The 22,503-nt window shown below is 41.3% G+C and overlaps 1 protein-coding gene across 8 annotated transcripts in view; it reads right to left on the bottom strand.

Annotated features, from left to right (window-relative positions):
• Positions 1-32: 32 nt before the first annotated feature.
• Positions 33-22,503, bottom strand: part of RAPH1 (Ras association (RalGDS/AF-6) and pleckstrin homology domains 1) — an 89,568-nt gene continuing 67,097 nt past the window's right edge. For 6 of the 8 annotated variants that reach the window (XM_082466972.1, XM_082466971.1, XM_082466974.1 and 3 more), the window contains 7 exons: positions 22,374-22,439; positions 20,916-21,059; positions 19,930-20,040; positions 15,993-16,091; positions 14,816-14,936; positions 10,984-11,126; positions 33-8,312 (listed from right to left, as the gene is read on the bottom strand). In XM_082466972.1, coding sequence (XP_082323098.1) covers positions 6,342-8,312; positions 10,984-11,126; positions 14,816-14,936; positions 15,993-16,091; positions 19,930-20,040; positions 20,916-21,059; positions 22,374-22,439 — 2,655 coding nt within the window. In that variant the 3' untranslated portion in view covers positions 33-6,341. The other 2 variants (XM_082466977.1, XM_082466976.1) reach the window with 2 other exon arrangements.

The raw sequence follows: 22,503 nt of genomic DNA on the forward strand, positions 1-22,503 counted from the left end.
AAATGTCTTGTGAATGTATTTCTGCAAGTAACTTCTTTCTTTTTTTTTTTTTTTTGGCTGTGCTGTGTGGCTTACGGGATCTCAGGTCCCGACCAGGGACTGAATCCGGGCCATACCAGTGAAAGCCCAGAATCCTAACCACTAGGCCACCAGGGAACTCCCGTAACCTCCTTTCTAAGGTGGTAAGTAAGTTTAAGTGTGTCAGAGAGAATCCTTCCCTGTTGCACTAAATAATTACTTTCTGTCCCTATTTTTGCTGTAAGTGAACCTGAGGTTTTGATCACTTTCCACCAAATACATACAGTTCTTTTCTTTTAATATAAAAAAGGAGACCTTCTGTTCTTTTTGCCCAGTTTGGTAAATGATTGATGATAACATGATTTGTAAATACATTCGAATCCACATTTATACATACCTTGACATGGCAGTCCAAGACATGATTGTGGTAACAAGGCTTTGAAACAAAAAGCACCTCTTTTTGTACTAGTTTGTACCTAGTTGTATTTTGTTTGTTTAAAGAAAGAAAATCTTAGAAGTTATTTTCTTAAAGGCTAAACAGTTGAACAACACATCAAATTACAGTTTGTTTACCTTCACACTTTATGTGCGTGTTGCAGCCTCTCTGTTTTGGGTACCTTGACATAAACAGCAAAACCAGGTTCTTAGTGGTGCCGATCCACAAACAAACAAACAGTCAAGTACAGTTCTGACGTTTAAAGGAAATCTATGTATTTTTATTAAGGATTGGATAAGCTGACATAAGGAGAACACGTAGCTGAAAAATTACACTGACTGTATGACTACTGTCCTCAGCCATCACAATAGTTTACTGACAGTAACTGGCAAGAGTAACTTGGAAAATAACTTAATCCAGCAGTAGAACAAAAACATGGTCAGTAGTACTGAATATATCTCTTATATATATCTATATATATATAGGTTTGCACAATCAGGGAGCAAGGCACATAATTAAATGAGAGCGTACATTTAAGCAGAAGAAAATAATAGCTACAAAGCTGAAAGAAAAACTAACTTCATCTTTACTGAGCTGTGCATAATCATCTGAATAACGTCTTCTATCCAGTACTTTTAATGCAGTTCCTTTTGCCTTTTTCATGCTTTAATAAGGTATATTCCTACATTGTATCTATTTATGGCAGAGCTCCCACAGCTTAGATGTCAGCAACTGGGAGCAATCCCAGTTAAATATAATGTGCAATTTTTCTTTAAAACAGTAAACAATGTTTTTATGACATTTAGCACAAGCTAATATTTTAAATGTACATTTCTATAAAAGGAGTTCACTACTGGCTGATAATAAAATTAAGCAAAATCATTTGAAACATTCCAGTTAATGCTTATTTTCTAGGAGGAATTATTTACAAGTAGAGAGAAAAATATAGGAGGTGGTAATCATGAAAAATGGCAGTTTTTGGTATTAGGTTACGATAAACTTAACAATGGACAGTTTCCAAAATGCAGATTTTTTTTTTTAAGAAGTGCCACAAGCATGTTCTGCCTAAGAAGAGGTTGAGGCTTAGATGATGAGCTTGGTATTAACAGCCATCCATGATCAACATTCACTTCTGAACTTGGCCATCTTCTTTTAAATATGTAGTATTCACCATCACCCTGACTCGACTCACTTCTCTAAATGTCTTTGGTAGAAAGCAGCCAGACCCCGTTTAGGTAGATGAAGCCCATCTCTTGTGAGACCACTTTTCCTGTTTCTGCACAAACTAGAAAACAAACAAACACCTTCCTTCTCTTTCATTAGCACCTCAAAGAAGTTTGCCTGTTGGACTTTTTTTTTTTTTTTTTAATGCTAATCCTCCAAAAGAGTTCAAGGCACTGGGGGTTATAGCAGATGTTTCCTCTTCTAAATGGTTTATTACTTCAACAAGCAAAGAGCAAACCAACTGGAGATTATTTCCTTCGAGTGTTTATCAAGTATATTGTGTTTGTTTAGCTTATTTTTACTTAGCAAGTTTATACTACAGCTAAATTTCAGATTTCTTTTACATATAGATCTTCCAAGGGCACAATTAAGAACCGAGCACTTGTTTAGTCTGAGGGAGTCTGGTAAAGGGGTTAACAATGATCTTCAATTTTTAAATGAAAATAAATCTTAAAAGATATTGGGATACTTAATTCTGCACTACTTGCATCTCTCCATGGATCAAATCTCAACTTTGTGAGTGGTCACATATTCCTATAGGGTTAGGAATAACTTGCTTTATGCAATGACGTAAAGTGTATAAAACAAAATTCCAAGTGGCAAAAGGTACTTGCAACCTAAAGTGATTTTTTTAGAAAGAGACGTCCTCTTATCAAGTGTATAAATCCAAATTAGGAAGCCTGTGTTATTGAAAGCAAGTCATTACACCTATAATCAATCACACAGGGTCATACAGTTTTAATTGGTCTGAACTTAAATCTGTGAGATAAGTTATAACTATGTGAAAACTGTATAAAAAATTTGGTAATATATAAAACGAGGAAAAGGTTAGTTTGCTTGTTTAAAATCACCTTGTGTTTGTAACATAAAACTGCTTTTAGCTGAGGGAAAAAAGGTGACAAAGGGTTCTGTTGGTGGCCTGATAGTCAAATCCAACCAATCCTACCATTACCTGAAGTTTTTTTCAGGCTAATCGTAGCCTTACATCCTTGACATGAACTTACTAGCAGTTGTATTCTCCCAGAATAGCAGCTTAATGAAACTCTAATTGGATGCACAGCTATTAATAACCTTGACATCAGAGTTGTTACTCTATTGGAATTATTCTTCATGATCCCCCAATTTTGTTTAGATTAACTTTCTTGATAAACTCAGGACTGCTTTCAGTGGCAAGTAAACTTACATAGAGAGGGGACTTCCAAGAGAGTTCACAGCCCTTCCTTAGCAGGATATGCCGTCAGTGGGCAGGAGCACCTTGATGTCAGAGGACTGTGAAACGTTAGCATGTCTACATTTCTGTGAGGCGTTCTGATGAAAATTGTTTCCTATAACTTTTCTGAAGTCAGCAGTCTTATCATCTTAAAAAGCCCCAGAAATTTAAAAAAATCCAATTTACAGTTAAGTGGGTACCTGTAAACCTTTACAGTAGTAGTTAGTTACTTTTTCCAAGAGTATAATTCTGTAGCAGCTAAGGAAAAAAAAAAATGCATTTGAGTAGTAAAAGCTTCAGTACAGAATAATCTAACCAGAACAGGCTTTGCTACCCTTCAGAGTTGGTGCCAAAACTTTAAGCATAGGTTGGATCCAATTTTGAAATTACGTGGTAGAAGTTAAGGGTGTCACTAATTAATCTAGTCACTAGCTCTAATGGGTACCTGTTTGCACTGCCCTCCACAGCAGGATGAGTTCATCTACGCTGTTCATCTTTCGGTACAGCCAAGACAGCTGCCAAGATCTTCTTCCTTGACCTGAAGAAGCTTTACTGAGTTAGAGCTGCTGAGCAGGAGGCAGTGAAAGAAGGCACAGTACTAGTGTCATCTGGCAGTACGTTTTTTCCTTGAACACACCAGGGAAGAAGAACAGTACAAAAATAACAGTAATCTCTGAAGCCCCGAACCCCGACGAAACCACATCCTAACAAATATCCAAATTCAAAAAAAAAAAAAAACCACTAGGGAGTAAAACACTAGAAGTGTATCTAAAGTATCATTTTGGTTTTTTTTTTTTTTTTTTTGATTCAGTTGTTTCACACACACAGAAAAAAATGTTGATTAAATAGCCTTTTCTGTCTTTGGAGAAATACAAACGGAAACAGCCTGTTGTCAAATAATAGTCAACAAGCCACTGACTGGGGTAAAAATGATACAGCTCCTCCTCTGGCCTTGTTCTCCTTGGTGTCCCTAGTGTTCTAAAGGATGTCTGCTCTTTCAGAAAAACGATACATCAGAAGCATCAGTTCAGGATGGCTACCATCCGGACTGACACAAGCAAGAAGGCCCGGGAAATTCCCCACTGAAAAAAAAGGCTGGATCTTAGGGCTCAAATGGGGAGGGAATGAATACTGAGGGCACATGATTTTTTTCCCTCAAGGAGAGCTGAAGTTGCCCACCTTCATATAAAAAAAGACCACCACCACCACAAAAAACCCTAGTGATGAATATTTATATCATTGGATTCCTATTCTTAGAAACTCTTTATCCCACAAATAAGGGCGATCCTTAGAATATAAAGCTGCAGGCAGAAGACAATGGGAAATCACTTCACTCATGAGTCACAGTAGAGCTTGGCAGTCTTACTCAAATGCTTTTCAAATTGCTGTGCATGCTTAAATTAACGCAGATGTGTTAAAGGTCACTTCATAAACATAACAATATCAAGCACACAAAACTTTGTGAACCGAAAAGATCTAAAAAGTATCTTTTAAAGAAGCAGGGCTGTAACAAATGCACAATGGTATATATTCTTATTGCTCTATAAACACACGAGTATACTGTGACATCTGTGACAGTTGGGGGGTGCCTCTTACTATGATGAAGTACTTTGTTGGAGAATGGGTTACAGGGAAATCCTGTTTCCATAGCACAACTCTGCTTATTCTTGAATTATTTACTATCTCTGCCCCACTGTACTGGCATCGCTTTTTCCTTATGGGATAGTGTCAGAGATTTTTGCAGTTTGCACTGGTGATCCCTATTCATAACAGGCACAGACTCTCATTACAACGCGTGCTCATTTATCACTGCTGGGGAGGCTAGTTTTTATTCTCTGGTTTAAGAGCAGCTCTGAGATTGACCTGACGGTCAATTTATCATCACAAATTGATGACCCAATACACATTTCTCTCATATACCGAGGAAAATTCACAGGGAAAAAAAAGCATCTAGAAGTACAGTGTGAAGCATACAGAAATTATAGTGTGTCCTTAGAGCAATGATTCCATGTTATACCAAACTGCATATGCATAATATGTAATGTCACTTACTGTACTTGGACCATACAACTCCCATCAGAACACCTGGTAACCTGGACAAAGCTCTACAACCAGGCTACAACAAGCAAGGATCCTAGTGTGCTCCAGTCGCTATGGGTGAAACTGTCAAAAAACTCATTTCCCCCCTCCCTCTATGATAGCCCCACACTTAAATGAATTCTTTGTATTTCACATTACTAGCCACAAAAAACCTGATTAATGACAGCTGCACAGGGGCCAGTTTTGTTCTCTTTTCTAATCATCCATCCTTCTAGAGAGCAATATCCAAAAAAGACGCATTTCAGAAGATGATTTTGTTTTTCATCATGATGCAACATATTGGACTGGACAAAGGATTGAGTATACCTGATATAGCAATTGTCTACAGATACCTAGTATCGGCATCTACCTACAGCACACACTATAAGGAGGTAACTGGTGACCGAAAGACACAATGGGACAGAGCATTCCAAGGGTATCGTGTTGGATATCCTCTTACAATAAATCAAAGCAAGAATCATGAAGCCAAACTTGAAGCTTCACAAGCTCATGAAAAGGATCCCAACAGTACAAAAAGAACTATGCAGGATTATAGTACTAAATTATCCATGTATTACAGGCGAAGAGCTTACCTGTGACAGAACACATCCTAGATTCCTGTGGGATCATGGCAACAGTTTTGCAACTAGAATGGTTTAGTTACACCATGTATTTACTTTTTTCTATGCACGACCGACCACGTACAGATAAGTGTCTGAAAATTTCCCCACACTGCACTATTACCCGTTCTATGAAGCTGAGAGGTTTTCCTGATTAAAGTGCCCCTTTATGTATAGTAATGAAATGTCAGTCAAGCAGTTCTAACTTCAGCCAACTGGGGAAAAAACAAACACAAAAGCCCCACAGATACACCAAACATTCTGGTTGTCTTCTCAAACTGAGAAGCAGCACATTATACGTCTATCCTTAATATATAATATACAACATGCACAGATAGGCCGCGCGTGGACATTTATAAAATACCTTCTAATTAAGTCAGAAGTTTTTGGTCCGATCCACATGATAGATAATAGAAATCATAAGGGACAGGCAGGACACACATCCCCTTCCATGCCGCTGCCACCCAAAATACACAAAGCCCATTTTCAGATTAGGAGAGAAAAAGAATAAATAGAATCACTTTCAGCTATATATATACATATACATATATGTATACATATATATACATACACACACTACCTATGTATAGCTATGTGTGTACCTGCACACGTACACACACATATAGCTGAACACTACCTGAATAACAACAGCAACATCATACCAAGAGGCTCTGAACGCCTGAATTCGTAGATGATCAGGTGAGCGGACTGTAGAACGGATTACAGATCCCACGGAAATAAAGTCCTACGGTAGCTACCAATCTCTTGAGAGCTTGGTATTCTGGTCTCTTTTGGGGGGAGCGGGAGGCGGCCCTCTCCGCAACGTTGCATAGCCTGATATATGACTGCCTCCATACCGGGCTTTCTGTTGCTCAGAGAGCAGCTCGGGGGGTGGCGGGGGCAATGCCATATCATCCATGGTGGCCGTGGGTTCCGCTCTGGACACGCGCGACGAGGAGAGCGAGCCATGCCGCGTGATGGACTTCCGCTGCAGTGTCCTGTTGAGGTCAGCCAGGAATCCAGGCTGGACAGTAAGGCTGGACTTAGGAGAGGTGGGCACTTGTGGCACGACTGTGGCCATTGGCGGCTGCTCGGAGGTCTCGGCTTGCGTGAGGCGGGTGCTGTCGTTCCGTCTGGGCCGCGTGGGCGGAGGGGCCTTCCTGACCGACGTCTTAGCCCATGACTGTGGCTGCGGATTAACCACTGCCACTTTTGGAGACGTGCTTCCCGAGAACACTGCTGGAATGTCTACGGGGGGCAGAGGAAGCTCTATTTCCGGCGGAGGGGGTGGAAAGTCAGAATCGGACGGAGGAGAAGGGAATTCTACCACGGAGTCCTTGCCGCGCCCACTCAGAACAGATGCTTTTGCCGACACGCCCCCTTGCTGGAGAACTCCGGGAAGACTGAGTTTTCCAGGTTTGGGGGGCGCTGCGGGAGGTGGCGGCGTCTCCTTGCCGGGAGATGCCGAGGGTTCCGGCGCTGCGAACTTGCTGACTAGACTGTCTACTGAGGGTCTCTTGGGCTCAGGGTGCTCTGCACAGCTGCCGGACTTAATGCTGGAATTGCGCTGCGGGGTCGGGGGAGGTTTCTTTACCCCCGGACTGGACGTCTTACTGGTCTTTTTGCCCGGAGATCCGCTTTTGTCAGGGGCAGGGGCAGGAGCAGCAGTGGGTGCGGCTGGCGGAGGCGGAGGCGGAGGCGGAGGTGGAGGAAACACCAGGCTGCTCTCGGGGGGAGGAGGAGGGAAGTCCGGAGGAGGGACAGGGGTAGAGCCGGGCTGCCACTTGGGCTTTGCTTTCACAGCAGGCGGGGACTGAGGGGCGACGTTTGCTGCGGCTGAGGCGGGCTTCAAGGGCGCCGCCTCCGCGGGGGGGACGGCTGGAGGCGGGGGGAACTGGCTGGCTATCTGCTTCACCACGGAGGGCGCCGGAGACAGCGGAGAGGAGGGAGGGGGCCTCACACAGAAGCTCTGCTGCTTGGGTAGCGTGGGCGGGGGGACCGGGCCAGGAGGAGCAGGGGGAGAGGGTGGAACGTGAGACACAGGAAGCGCCGGCTGCTTTTTCACTGGGGGGACGGGAGGAGTAGGTGTAGGTGACAGAGCCTGTGGCATGGCGGGCGGCACGGTCACAGGGGGTTTGGGGGGGGCCTGGGGAGGGAGGGGTGCAGGGATGGGAAGAGGTGGGGGCGGCGCCGGAGGGGCTGCTGGAGCGCCGTGCTGCACGTGATGAATCTTCAGCGGGGGCGGGGGCGGGGGCGGGGGCGGGCTGAACTGCGGCAGGGCCTGGGCGCAGGGGGCGGGCTTCAGCTGCGCCATAGCCGAGCCGGGGGTGGGGGGAGGCGGCGGGGGAGGCGGCGGGGGAACGGCTCCGCCGGGCGGCACCAGGATCTGAGGCTTCCCTGCCTGTGAGGTCGAGGAGGGAGGCTGCATCCCTGCTGGCGGGGGAGGCTTAAACAGGGTTCCCGCATGCTGAGAGGCGTTCTGCAGCCTGGTTATTGTGCTGTACTTGACAAACATCGCGGCTGCCGAGCCCGCAGAAGGGGCCGCCTGGCTGGGCAGGGGCGGGGGCGGGGGCGGCGGCGGGGGTGGCGGCGGCGGCGGGGGCGGGGGCGGCGGGGGCAGGGGCGGCGAGGGCTGTGAGGCAGAGCAGGGGGTGAGCGGCTTAGGCTGCGGGGACAAAGGGGGCATGAGAGAAGTGTAGGCTCGATTCACAGACTCCATTCTGGCCTAAAAGGAGGATAAAAGGGAGGTTGGGAGAGAGAAAACACAACAAACACAACAGTTACAGAGGTAAGCTTTGACTGTCAAACTAAAAAGCAAGGAATCAGAGACATGCATGAAAGGATGCAGCAGCTGGTGATCATAAAGATGGACAATGTCGGGAAGGCTAAAATCTAACTCCCTGGGCAACAAGGGTGGGGAGAAAATGTGTTTACCCAACGATCTTCTCAAACAGCCAGACTGCCTAACAACCTGGGGAAAACTTCCTGCTGCACGAGCTGTCTGGATGGTGCTGCGCCCTCTGATTTCTGCCTCTGGCTTTCACACACCCTGCCCCGAGTTAGAGGGCCTTTGAGCACGGAACCGCACCCCCACCCCCCCACCCCCCGGACTCTGGCAAAGGGAGATGTGATGGCTGGAGTTCACCTTTCCGTCCAGGACCGCATCCACATCAAGCAGATGCCATAACTGGGTTTAGGAGTGCTGGTGGAGGGCCTCCCGAAGAATGAGGATGGCTTTTTGAAGCTAGTGAGCAGACACGTGAGAGCATGAGAATGTTCAGCAGGCGTGCACAGTCACACAGGAATGAATGAGCTCGACACACACACTCGTGTTCGTGTGAGACACTTGCATCCAACATGCACAGAAGTCCAGCAATGCAGGTAAAGGGGGGGTATTCTTTACATTTGTTTTACTGGAAAATACATAAAGAAATGCTTCATAAACATTACAGCAAAAGATCATAAAAATATCATACAGAAAAAGCCAGAAGAAAATGAGAGGAAACTTTGGAAGGCTAGAGTAAAGGAAATGTACCAAGAAATAGGAGCTAAAGTTTGCCAACAACTTGCTGACCAGCCCATGTGGGCCCCTCTTGGCACTGCCCAAATTACCACATCTGGTCATTTATTTCATGGAGCTACTCATGCATGAATGTGGTTCAAGTACTTCTGAAAGAGCAGAGGAAGAACTCTTGGCTTAATAACTTTGGGTACATCTTTTAGGCTCTTTGAACAAACTATGAGGTTCCAAGATAAACCATTTGTTTCCAATTCTGAATGACATCTAATTAGCATCAAGAATGCTTAGGTTAGTAGACTAAAAGGCTCATTAAGGGGCTGAGTTCTAATGCCCCTCAGGACATTCACATGTTCCTTTAATAATTGCACATCAAAATAAAAGCATTAGTCTGCAAGATCTGGTTACAGGAGTCACCCAGGTTAATGTGTTTCCAAAGAACAGCCCCCGACCTTAACTTGACCCTGTCTTGGCTGCTGCAGGGGTGTAGTAGACCTTAGCTGTGCTGGCCTTCTCATTTGGCACCTGAGACTGAGGTAACAGGACAAGAAACACACAGGGGGTCAAGACTCAGACACACTGTCACTGCTGCATGGCAGGGTTCGTGGTCTTTCTGACACTACGTGCCGTGACGGACTACACTGCTTCGTCACAGACCATGTGGACCTTTGCTTTCCTTGGCCTTTCTCATAACAACTGGGTAGTTCTACAATTTAAAATGCACATGGATAACACCATTAAAAGCTTAGTAAGGTAAAGGACTTTTCCTTAGGTATCTGAGTTGTGTAAACCCGGCTTCTCTACGACATATATGGACTACCAGCACCAAACAGCGCTGTTCCACTCAAATTGATTAAGTCCGGGAAGGAAAAAGAAGTATTTCTTAATACTTCTGATAAGGGAGCCTCTGATAAGGGAGTTAAACTGCCAGTGTCTTGAGAATTTAGGTCATTAGAACCAATTCTCAAATATTTATTTTTCTAAGAGAAAAAAGTGTTCCACCCCGTTGGGCTACATACGCCTCCCTCCACCCTCTCCATGTCCAGCGGATCAACCACATATGCAAATAAAGGAATAAACTGAGGGGAAATAGCCACTTAATTCTCACTGATGAACGTACTGATGTAAGTGATTCAGACAAGAATGACAACAATGAAAAATCACAATGACTGCCGGGTGAAAACAAAACAGCCAGGCCGGGTGTCCTACTGGCTCCTGGCGATGGCGTGTGCCCTCGCCTGCGGAGAGGTGAGCGCTGCTGGGACACGGTCGCCCACAGGACTTCAGAGGCAGTTTGATACGGTATCTTTCAACCCGGCTAAAGAACCTCTCTGTTTTTCTAAACAGTCTTGCAATAATTATACTTGCGTCCTTCAGGGTCAATGAACAACCCTCCTATGCAAGGCTCAGGGATCCTAAATTTTAAGGGGATTAGTTGGAATTTAGTCTTCCACATAAACTATAATTTGAGAAAATTCATCAATGTGCAGAGAAATGCCAAAAAGCGTAAAAGAAAGGAAGATAGAGGAATGAGTCTGAATAAACTAAATTAATAACGAATAAAGAAATAATCAACACTTAGCAGCTTTTTTGGAACAAAATTAAGGCACTGGCACTGGAGGGTGTTGTTGCTCCATCCAAAACTGATTAAGAGTGGAAAGTGTTATTTCTTAAAATCCTGAGCCACTGATAAAACTGCTAGGTTTTTTTTTTTTTTGAGATCTTAGATCATCAGAGCCAATTCACAAATGTCCATTTCTGAGGAGAAGCAAAGGAAGAATACTGAAATAAGGCCAAGAAAGATTCCTAATAAAGGAACAACAAGCTACACCCCTGGAACACTACAGATTTCCCCTCGACCCTGACCCGAGCGTGTTACCTTGCTAGACTCTTCCAGTTGCGTGCCTCGCTTCCAGGCCTCGGAGAAGATGGAGCTCACGATGCTCTGGGAACGGACGTGTCCTGCCGGCTGGGTATCAGACACTCCACTATCAGACTGATTGGAGTGATTGGACTGAGACTCTGTTTGAAACAGATTTTCAAAAATCAGATTAAGTAAGTCAGTATTGTGACGTATGAATATGTATGTTTGGATAACTTTCACTCAAGATCAGATGCGATGCAGAACGGCAGCAAGTTACTTTTACCTGACTCATTTCACACAAACACAGCCCGTGTTTTCCACTAGAAAACTTCTCTTGTCCTAGGGCAAGTAGGAAATCTCCATTCTTTTTTAAATAGTTCACCACAAAAAACTGATAATTGCAATAAAAGGTTCGAGTAACATTATTGGTATCCTAACAGCCTGTCTTGTAAGAACTCCTAGCAAATAAGAAAATTAATGAGGGCTTCCCTGGTGGTGTGGTGGTTAAGAAGCCGTCTGCCAATGCAGGGGACATGGGTTCGAGCCCTGGTCCGGGAAGATCCCACATGCGGCAGAGCAACTAAGCCTGTGCGCCACAACTACTGAGCCTGCGCTCTAGAGCCTGTGCTCCGCAAGAGAAGCCACTGCAATGAGAAGCCCGCGCACTGCAACCAAGAGTAGCCCCCGCTCGCCGCAACTAGAGAAAGTCCACGGGCAGCAATGAAGACCCAACGCAGCCAAAAATAAATAAATAAATAAATTTTAAAAGGAGAGAGAATTAATGAACCATGAATAGAGTAGTGAATCTTTTTGTTCAGTCATATCTTCATTACATTGAGAATCAATCTTGTTATATACCCCTGCTCCAGGCCATCTCAGAGATTTCTCACTTATGAATTCAGATCTATCCATGATGATTACTTCCTTTATCCCAGTAATGAACGATACTGAGAATCTGATACCCAGTAATAAGTGTATTTCCTAGGGATTCAGGTATTGACATCACAAGACAGCAGCTGTGTCATAGCCTGGCTTCCTGAAGGGCATGAATACATCTTCAAGGGACCTGGGAATGGCTGAGGATACAGTGTAATTTGACTGACATCCAGGGTGAGGGAACTGGAAAGATTATTTCACTGGACTCCAAGTCAGGTGAGATAACCTTGCAGAAGCACCTAGCCCAATGTCTGGCATCTGGTGGAGACTCAAATGTTAAAGCTAGTCCCATCCAGTCACTCTGTGAGACGTGGGTATTATTAGATTGCAGTATTAAGCAAGTCCAGCCGAGTTCATCAGAGTACTGCAAAGATAACAGCCACAAACTCCTTTAGATAAAGTTAAGACAGTATCCTCAGGGTAAAAATATAAGCAATATAGGATAAAACCTACTCTATTTTCTTCATCCCTATCTAATATCTAGGACAACAGCCTATAAGACAAGAGGCTGGAACGTGACTTCTTGAGCTCTCTTCAGCATGAATATGTATGATTTTACAGTTTACCTGAAAAAGTCTACCTAGTACTTAACACGATGTATACAAACAGATGATGCTGGAAAAGGCACCATACCACTTCATAAAGTAACACGTGGAAGCACTTGAATTGTTAAGTGCTATGTAAGTTTTTTAAAAATAGTATACATCTTTTTTCCCCTCCATCTTTCCCTTAATTCCATTTTCTACAATCCTACTTGTGACATGCTCTTCTTACCTTGCCTTTCCTAATCCATTGCCACAAAGGTTTCTCCCCCCCTATTTAATAAACATTTTATTTTAGAATAGATTTAGATTTGCAGAAAAGTTGCAAAACTAGCACAGTTCCTACATACCTAGCACCCAGTTTACCTCATTATTAACATGTTACAATACTCTGGTCCATGTGTCACGAATAATGAACCTACACTCACATGTTAATATTAACTAACTCTGGGACTTCCCTCGTGGTCCAGTGGTTAAGAATCCATCTTGCAATGCAGGGGATGCCAGTTCGATCCCTGGTCAGGGAACTAAGATCCCACATGCCACGGGGCAACTAAGCCCATGCGCCACAACTAGAGAGAAGCCCATGTGCCGTAACAAAAGATCCTGCACGCCACAACTGAGACCCGACGCAGCCAAAAAATAAATAAATTAAAAAAAAAAAAAAGAATATAAAATGATACTTTAAACAAAAAACTAACTAAACTCCAAACTTTATTTGGATTTCATTAGTTTTTCCGTAATGTCCATTTTCTGATCCAGGATCCCATCCAGGTTACCATATTACAGATAGTTGTCATGTCTCCCATGACAGTTTCTCAGACTCTCCTTGTTTTTGATGACCTTGACAGTTTTGAGGAGTACTGGTCAGGTATTTTGTAGCATGTTTCTCAATTTCGATTTGTCTGATGCTTTTTCTCTGAGGTTAAGGGATTTGGGGAGGAAGACCAAGAGAGGGAAAACGCCAGTCTCATCACACTGCATCAAGGGCACATGCTATCAATATGACTTATTACCTTGATCACCTGGCCGACGTATGGTTTGTCAGCTTTCTCCGATATAAGGGTACACCTCCCCACTCCGTGCTCTTTGGAAGCAAGTCACTTTACACAGCCCACACTTAACAAGAGGGGAGTTAAGTGCCACCTCCTTGAGGGCAGAGCATCTGTATAAATCTATTTAGAAATCTGTACAGGAGATTTGTCTCTTCTTCTCCATTTATTTATTTAATTCAATAATTTATTTATATCCCCATGGACTGATGGCTATTTATTTTATAATTTGGATTACAGTCCTATACTATGTTATTTTCTTGCTCAAATTGTTCCAGCTTTGGCCGCTGAGCACTCTCTCAGGGTGGGTCCTGGGTCCCTCTTACAGACTCCCATCGCTGTGTTTTTTTGAGTACTTCCTTTGTCACATGATGCTCCAGGCTCATCTCATATATTCTCTGCCACAGCCCTAGAATCAGCCACTCCAGAGCCCTGGCTCCTCTGTTTTGGAAAATGGCATCGAGAAACCGAGGTCTAGGTTCTTAGTGTTCTCACTGCTACTGGGGTGTCACTGCTCCTAGCCCTCTCAGTGGACAGAATAGAGAATATATGTGTGTACACTAGCCCATGCATATACACATTCTCGATGTGTTTTTATTTACTTATTTAGGGATGAGATCTAGTCATACAGCTTTTAAATCAAATACTTCTTAAAGTAATTATTTCATAACATGGGCTGTTAGAACAAAGAAAAAAGTTATGATTTTAGATGACACAGATATCATTTACGGAACTTTTGAAGGGAAAGAAGCATTTATCTTAAGATGTGATCACAGCATCCTTGTTTAAAGGATGTGGGAATCTGAAAATAAGCCCCTTTTGAGTATCACTATTTCCTCTGAAAACTTTACAAAGTTTGATGACTTAAATAGCCTCCTTGACTGTGATACTGAACTAATTCCAGTTGTTTCCACTCTGCTGAAATGTCAGGAAACCTGTGGGGAAGGAGGGCAGTTTCATCATGATTCGAAGTGCTCTTCTCCAAGCGACTTTCTACCCCCAATTATGCATCAACAGTTGTTTTCAGCAATATGACTGAGTTTCAAATAAACTTCATAAATATATAACAAATCTCCTGGCTTTACCACTTTACCGGTTTTCCATTTCAAACACATTTGTGAACTAGCCCATGATATTATCCCCTCTAAAAATTAAAAAATAAATGAATAAAAGCACATGTACCTATTGATTATAATTTAGAAATCAGGCATGGCTCTAGTTTTAAAAAATCACTCTGAGATAACCAGGTCTTCTATCAGTCTCTATAGAGACACCTTCCTGTTGGTAGTAAAGAGCTCTTTGGACATTTTAAACTACCTGGGATGCTGGAAGAACTGGATCCTGATTTAATGCTGGAGCTGGATAAGGAAGTCCAATCATAAGCCGATTCTGTCCTCTTCAAGGCCTCTTGATAGTTCATGTAGAGCTGCTTCCCGTACTAAACAGAAGGCAGTAAATGATGACATCGGTACTTTACTGGGTATGGTATGGATGCGTGGGATAGGAAAAGGGGACACATTTCTGTTTACTGACTCATAGTCTGTATTAAAATACCTATAATACTTCAAACATTCTTTTCATACCAGTAAATTATAATCCACTCTTATTTGTCCTCATTTTGAGAGAGGCAGCAAGAAGTCAACACTTGATTCTGATTATGTTCATTAACAATATAAAGATTTTTTTTCAGTTACTTTTAAAGCAACTTTGATTTTATATCTGTAATAAATTTTATTTTTAGTTACATTAACTTAAAAGTAACTGAATAAATACCCTTTCAAGCATTATGTATAATCATCTTTAAGATGTCCTTTAAAACAACTTTTTTCAGACTTTCTTTTTTAAGAGCAGTTTTAGGTTCACAGCAAAACTGAGAGAAAGGTACAGAGATTTCCCACATACGTGCACAGCCCCTAAACACGCATAGTTTCTCCCATTATCAATATCCCCCACTAGAGTGGTACATTTGTTTCAATCAGTGAACCTACATGGACATGTAATAATCACTCAAAGTCCATAGGTCGCCTTAGGTTCGCTCTTGGTGTTTACATTCTACGGGTTTGGACAAATGTATAGGACATGTACCCACCATTGTATCCTACAGAGTGTGAGTATTTTCACCACCCTAAAAATCCTCCATGCTCCACCTATTCATTCTTCCCCCAACCCCAAGGTAGTTTAATTTTCAAAAAATTTCTTTTGTTTAGGCTAAACTCTGCTATATAAGAATCACACAGTGCATTCTCCAAAGCCCAAATAAATCACTTTGATGCTACATAAGCTTTTACCAGCAGTATCATTCCTTGGATACCAAGTGTTAAAAGCTTATCCCCATCACCAAGAAAAAAAGACATTTAAAACATGAAACTTAGGCCTGAGAAAACTAGACACTGGCAAAATCATGAACATGAAACAAACAGGATAATTATCATGACAACCAAAACCATATCATTAAACACCCATCGTTCCATTATCAAACCAAAAGAACACCTACCTTTGCGATGCGGATACCATTGACCCACTGGTGCAGGGTCCTCACGTCATCACAACAAAGGTATTTGATGTACTGAGATTTCTTCTGGATCTGTGGGTGCTGCAAGATTAAAGGCAAAATCCAACTAAGTCCCCTGGAGAACTAAGAAATAAACAAACTCTATCAAAGCTTAAACATATCCTGACAAATTACAGGTCTTTGGAATAATGGCCAAATAATTTACACCTCTTAAACATCCATAGGGCCAAATAAAATGGCCCTAAGTATTTTCACAAAATAAACAAGAAAGAAACTTGTGTTAAATTTTAGGTCAAGATGTTTCAGTTAGAAAACAAACAAAGAAACAAAAGACAAAAAAACCTTCACATCATGGGAAACTCTAAAGTACCCCTTCTACATTTCAAAGAAACAAAGTCTACCAAGCTTAACAAAGTCAGTGGAAGTTTTAATCTATCATCAATGTAAGACTATGAAAGGGGAGGAGAGTGTTTATTTCGCTTTGAATTAACTGAACTCATGGAATCAGAAGACTCCATATGAGAGAGTCTTTGGTAAAGCTTCCAGTGCTTGTCTGGAGGTGCACACCTGGGTGGGGGAAGCAGCGCAGGGCCCAGCAGCTGGGATGCAGTAGGTGCTCACACCTGTTGCGGTGCTGCTCCCTGCTGTGGACTGAGCACTGCTCTGCAGGCCCCTCCGCCCACAGCACGTGCCCTCTGGGCAATAAGCAGCTTTTCAACTGCATCATCAGATTTAGTCTTCACAGCCCAATGTACTTTTCAGTTGAGTCTTGCATAGGAGGTGAGTGACTTGACCTTGGCTACAAAAGGCAAGTGCTAGAACAGACTCAGGGTATTTTAACTCCACTGGGCCACAACCACTAGTTTCCTGGGAAGAAAAAACCCTTCCTGCCAAAAATTAGACTGAGACAGGTAATTCCTAACCTGTAACTAAAAGTGATACTCTAAAATCTTAGTCCAAGTGCCAAAAGAAACTACTGAATATATACAACCCATTTATTACTTTGGAAACAATATAGGCCTGAAAATCAATTCTCTCAACTAATATGCAAGAAGCTAAAAAATAAGACTGTAACACTCCACCCTGTTACTTCCATGATTATCATGTATAACATCCTTCTATTAATAACAGTGTTTGAGAAGTTCATGTTCATACTCCATCCCTAAATCCTAACCATTTTTTTCCTTCCCACCTAACATATTAAATTACTTTGCCTCATTTCTCAAGGGATGAAAATTTAGACCTGGCTAAGCTGAGCTCGAGTCCAACAATTGTTGTGGTATACATTTTTTTAAAACACAGGTTTCCTTTAAGATACTTAATTATACACGCATACATATGTGTCCCAAGTGTGTACCTCTTTCAGATAATACATCAACATATATCTTATTTCTACATTGTCAAATTTCATGAATAAGCTCTTCCCTTATTTTTATTATCTTAAAAAACTAATTACCAAATGGTGTGTTTTATTACTTCCTACAAGTGTGTATATATTTCCTGTATCCTGCATGTCACTGGAAGGACTCAGACTCAGTCATTAAAGCTCAAAGCTGATGAAAGGGATCAGGCCCTACGAATATTTACATTTGCATTTGTGTAGACCCTGTGCGGCAGCATTTTTTGGTTTGTTTGTCAGAACTCATATGCTCAAGAATAAAACACTTACATAGGCAAAATCTAGTGTAGACTTATCTTAAATACTAATAGTTGAGCGGTCTCAGGCAAATTGATCCCTTAAACCTCAGTTTCCACATCTGGAAAAATGGGGACTCTAGACCAGACTTGTGAGATGGACATGTCCAGTGCTTCTAGTGAAGCACCTTCCACCCTGGAGTTCTTCAGTAAATGGTGGCCATTATTTTTACTATTATTTGTACCCAGTGGTATGGTGTTTTTTTTAGTTCAATACATTAAATATTTCTAGATATAAATAGGTAGGCAATATAAATACATAAATTTAGCTTAACCTACTTTACTAAAAGCAAATATGAAGCATACAAATCATTATTATAAAAACAAACAAGAAAACCCTTAGAACAAAAATATTCTTAACCTAAGAATTCTATGAGCTGCAAAAAGGATTAAACTACTAGTCAGTGGTCCTACTTACTTCTGGCCCTAACAGACACTGTTGATTGCCTTCCCCACAGCTATCTCCTCCTCTCTACCTCTTTTCTGATAGAACTCCAATTTGTTTGGATGTCTACCCCTCACCTCAGAGAGCAAATTCTGACTAGTGTAAACCAAAAATGGTGGCTTTGTTCCCTGCCAGTGACTGGTGTTAAGAGTGAGCATGTACTCCAGGCCAACGGCCCTCAAAGGGAGGGCTGTTAGAAGAACTCCTGGGAAATATTTCTTTCCTCTTAAAAAAAGACAAATACAGGGAAAAATAGTCCCTCTTCCTCTGCTGGATTTTGTTGGGTCAAATGGCAGTGGCCATTTGTGACTGAGGTAAGTCGGTCTGAGAATAAGCTGATACGCAGCTTATTAAGTTCCATACGCAAAAGATGGAAAGAATGTAGGTTCTCACTGACAACTTTGAGCCACTGAAATAACCAATTCTTACTGTCTCCATGTTATGAGACCCCCAAATAACTTTTATTTATATTGATATTTACCTTATAAGAAATTAAAGCTGAGAAAAAGTTAAATATAAGAGTATACAAATACACATTCCACTACCCAGGGGAGCAAAGATATCATCACATGTCATGTAACCATTTAGAAAACTCCATTATACACTTGTGAGAGAATGAGAGTGTAAAAGGCAAAAAACATCTTAGCATTATTAGAAGAATAACATTGACATCACAGGTCCCTTTACAGGGTCTCAGGGACTCCAGGGGATCCTAGACCTCATTTTGAAAACTGCTGGATTAAGCTACTTTATACTGACTTTTAAAAAATTATTTGCTACTCTAACTAAATGATATAGGGTATTCTCCAAAAACGATCACTTCATAAAGGGCTACCATTATAGTACACCTAACTTTATCAAAGCAATCAAAACTCTACCCCAAAACCCTAAACAAATACCACCTCTTCAAACCTAACTGACAATTCTCAGACAAAAGCAAAATCAAATGATGATATAAACATGTAGACCTAAGTAGTTACCACGGGGCTACTGAGATGGACCAATGAGAAAAACGTAATCATCTCCATAATTATCCTGAACTTTTTAATGTTACCTTTTCCTAATGTTCCAATAGATCACTAAAAATGTCAGTTCTCAAAACTACAGATATGATGAGTATGAGAAACTCAAAAGTTTGGATATAGGGGAAAAAAAATCACTAAAAACAGCTTAGATGGATCACAATACGTGCGTGGGCTATCAGAGCCGTGGCTCAGGAGAAACGGGAGACGAGGATTATTTCTGGACCAGATGAGAACCAGTCTACTTTGAACTCGGGCTCTGCTGGTTCTGCCGAGTTAGGACAGGAAAAGAACCCTTCCCCCCCACATTTGGCTCTGATCTAAGTTTTCCTAAACTAAGCCAGCTATTAAATGAGTCTCAAATTTATAATCTAATCCATTTTATATATTATGACTCAAAGCTTCCAATTCAGTATCCGTTTCCTAGTATCATCACTCTAACTAGGGTCAGCTGTGGGATAAGCACAGGCTTTCCTTCCTTCCTTCCTTCCTTCCTTCATTTATTTATTGGCCACGCTGCACAGCTTGTGGGATCTTAGTTCCCCGTCTAAGGATTGAACCCAGGCTCCGGGAGCTGAAAGCGCCGAGTCCTAACCACTGGACCACCAGGGAATTCCCTTCATCATTTCTTTAAAAACCTATACAGAAAAAAGCAAAAATAGGACACTTGATGGAGAGCCAAACTATTTTAAGATGTCCAATAACCCCCTCTATGTCTAACATCAATTAAAATTCCTAAAAAGAGATATATGTTTACCTTGAGCACCAGACAGTAGTCTGTAGGTGCTTTGTATTTATTCCGATAATCCTGTCCATAGTAAACATTGACGTGATCCAGCTGGAGAAAGCACACCAGATCCCGAGACACCTGCGAAAAAAACACCCGAAAGACTGAATTAACAGTAATGTGTAAACAAGCAGATATCACTAGTAACAGCTTCTAACTGAGAATCAAACTTTGCCAAGTAGAAATTATTGCTATTTTGCAGAAGACAAGACAGTGAGATTCTCTGCAGATGCTTCTTCTTTAAATCCATGATGCAACAAAAAGGCAGTCCGTTTCACTTACTGTCTTGCCATTCATAAGGAACACTGACTTGCTTGGAAAGGATGGTACTTTAAAGAGACTTTAAATATAGTACAGTATTTATATTAAATACAATATAGTATGATAGAGCTCTCTGGAAAGAACAAGAGATATCATGTAGCTCAGTGCCTGTAGTGCATATCTCAAGTACAGCAATTCTCAAGTCAGGGTTCCTCGCCAGTTAAACAGGGGCGACAACATGTACCTCTCAGGATGGTGGTAAACACTGGATGAGATGACCCTGTAAAGAGCTTCTGCAGTGCTGGGCCCCCAGTAAGCACAGAAGTGACAGCTACCATGGGGGCCCTTAGCAGAAGCACATTACCTAAGCAAGGCTGAAACGCCTGTAATCCTAGAAAGGTATTCTCCCCAAACAATAACAAGCAAAAATGACTCTGGCAGAAGCTCCAAAAATAAGAAATAAAACCATGATTTCAAATTTGCCAGGAGAATCGAGATGGGCCCAACTAATGAGCAGAGAGTGAACATTTTCAGGTTTCTTCTTTCTTATAATAGATCAATAAACAAAGCAATGTTCTGTGTGTCCTACAGGAGCTGAAACAAATCAGAGCCTGGATCACCTTATTAGCATGCTCACTACAAATTAAAATCAATTCGCGTAATAAGGAAGCTAAAAGTCAGTAGAAGGGACGCACCTTTGCTTTTCCTTTAGGGACATAGTAGATACCAGATGCTCGCAAGAGAAAATAACGCTTTTTCCAGGACTTCTTGCCATCATCTTTCAACCAAAGGACTCCCTCAATTTCTGGTACAGTTACAGAACTTCCACAAAAACACTCCTAAAATAAGAAGATGATTTGGAAAGACATGATCCTTGGATTCTCAGAACAAAGTTGTGTTTACCCCTGTGAAATGCATGACACTGTGATTAAACCAAAATGCCTCTGTATAAAAACCATGCTGCTAATTTTACCTCAATTAGAACTTTCTATTCTAAACATTACATGGCTTTACTCTGGAATGACTATGGCAATCCCTAAGAACTTTTACCTAACATTGTTTTGAGGAAACTAAGGTGAAATGTCAACTGAGTTGCATATAAAAGTACTTAAATGCATTTGTAAACAGCATAGTTACACTAAATTTAATCAAAGTGTCAGAGCTAACATAAACATTAGACTTCATTTTTCTCCAAATTAACAACACATTTAGATTAGCTGTACGTTAAATAGGAATATATTTTAAAAGAAAGCAACATGCTAAATGAATGATTACTTTCACAATTTAAAAACTGTCAATGTATATGATTCTAAAACAAAGAATATTTAATACTAGGTTGAAAGGAATATAAACAAACTCAAAATTCTGGATTCTAATGTCTATACTTAGATAAAAATTTAATTTAAAAAATCAATCATGTATTTAGTAAAGGAAAAGTAGAAAGCCTCACTAAACTTGAACACATGAAGGTGAATTAATTTCTCTCTCCCCAAAACAAAAAAAAAATTAGGAATTATGAAGAGTATTTTTCTTAATTATAGCTAGCATCCCTATGAAAAGCTTAGTGCTGATCTTCATCTTCCTAATAGCCTTGTTGCTAAATAAGAGTTTATTCAGATTTTCAAACATACTAATGTCTTTGACCTTAGTTCTCTAAAATCAGCAAAAGCCAAATATTCAATTATGTTTGAATTTGTTTTATTACTCTTCAAAATAAAGAGATGTATATATTTTTTAAAAAGAATCATTATGATTTTTAAAATTATTTGAGTTATTTCAGGCCAAGGTTTGAAATATTTTGTAAATAGCTAACTATACTCAAATTTCTCTCTGGGTAAGCAGATAAAACAGCACAATCACATCCTTCATTGACCAGCCTTTTCTCCCACTTATCAGCTACTAAAAGCTCATAACTCCTTTTAGCCCACTAGTATATACTGCTTGGCAAAATAATAAGTTTTACAAGGTTCTTCGGTGTTCTAATGTTCACACAGCTGAACTCTCTCCAACAGGCTATGGAAGAAAATAGGCTTCCCTATTTATGATTGTAATTATAAATATAGAGCACTGACATTCTGGACTTCAAAAAAAGGTGCTTAATATTTGAATATTATAATGTGCAGGAAAAGGGGAAGGAGGGAAGGAAGTCATACCTCCAACAGCACTTCTTTGTTTCTATCTGCCATCTCAGCTGTTTCCTTTTTTCCCAGAAGATAATTCTGGACAAATGAATAGATGAAAGTTAAAGGATAAACCCACTCTACTATTCCCTTGGCACAGGTA

This window comes from Balaenoptera physalus, assembly GCF_965194825.1.
Source record: "Balaenoptera physalus genome assembly, chromosome: 6".
In the NCBI taxonomy this organism is placed as follows: Eukaryota; Metazoa; Chordata; class Mammalia; order Artiodactyla; family Balaenopteridae; genus Balaenoptera; species Balaenoptera physalus.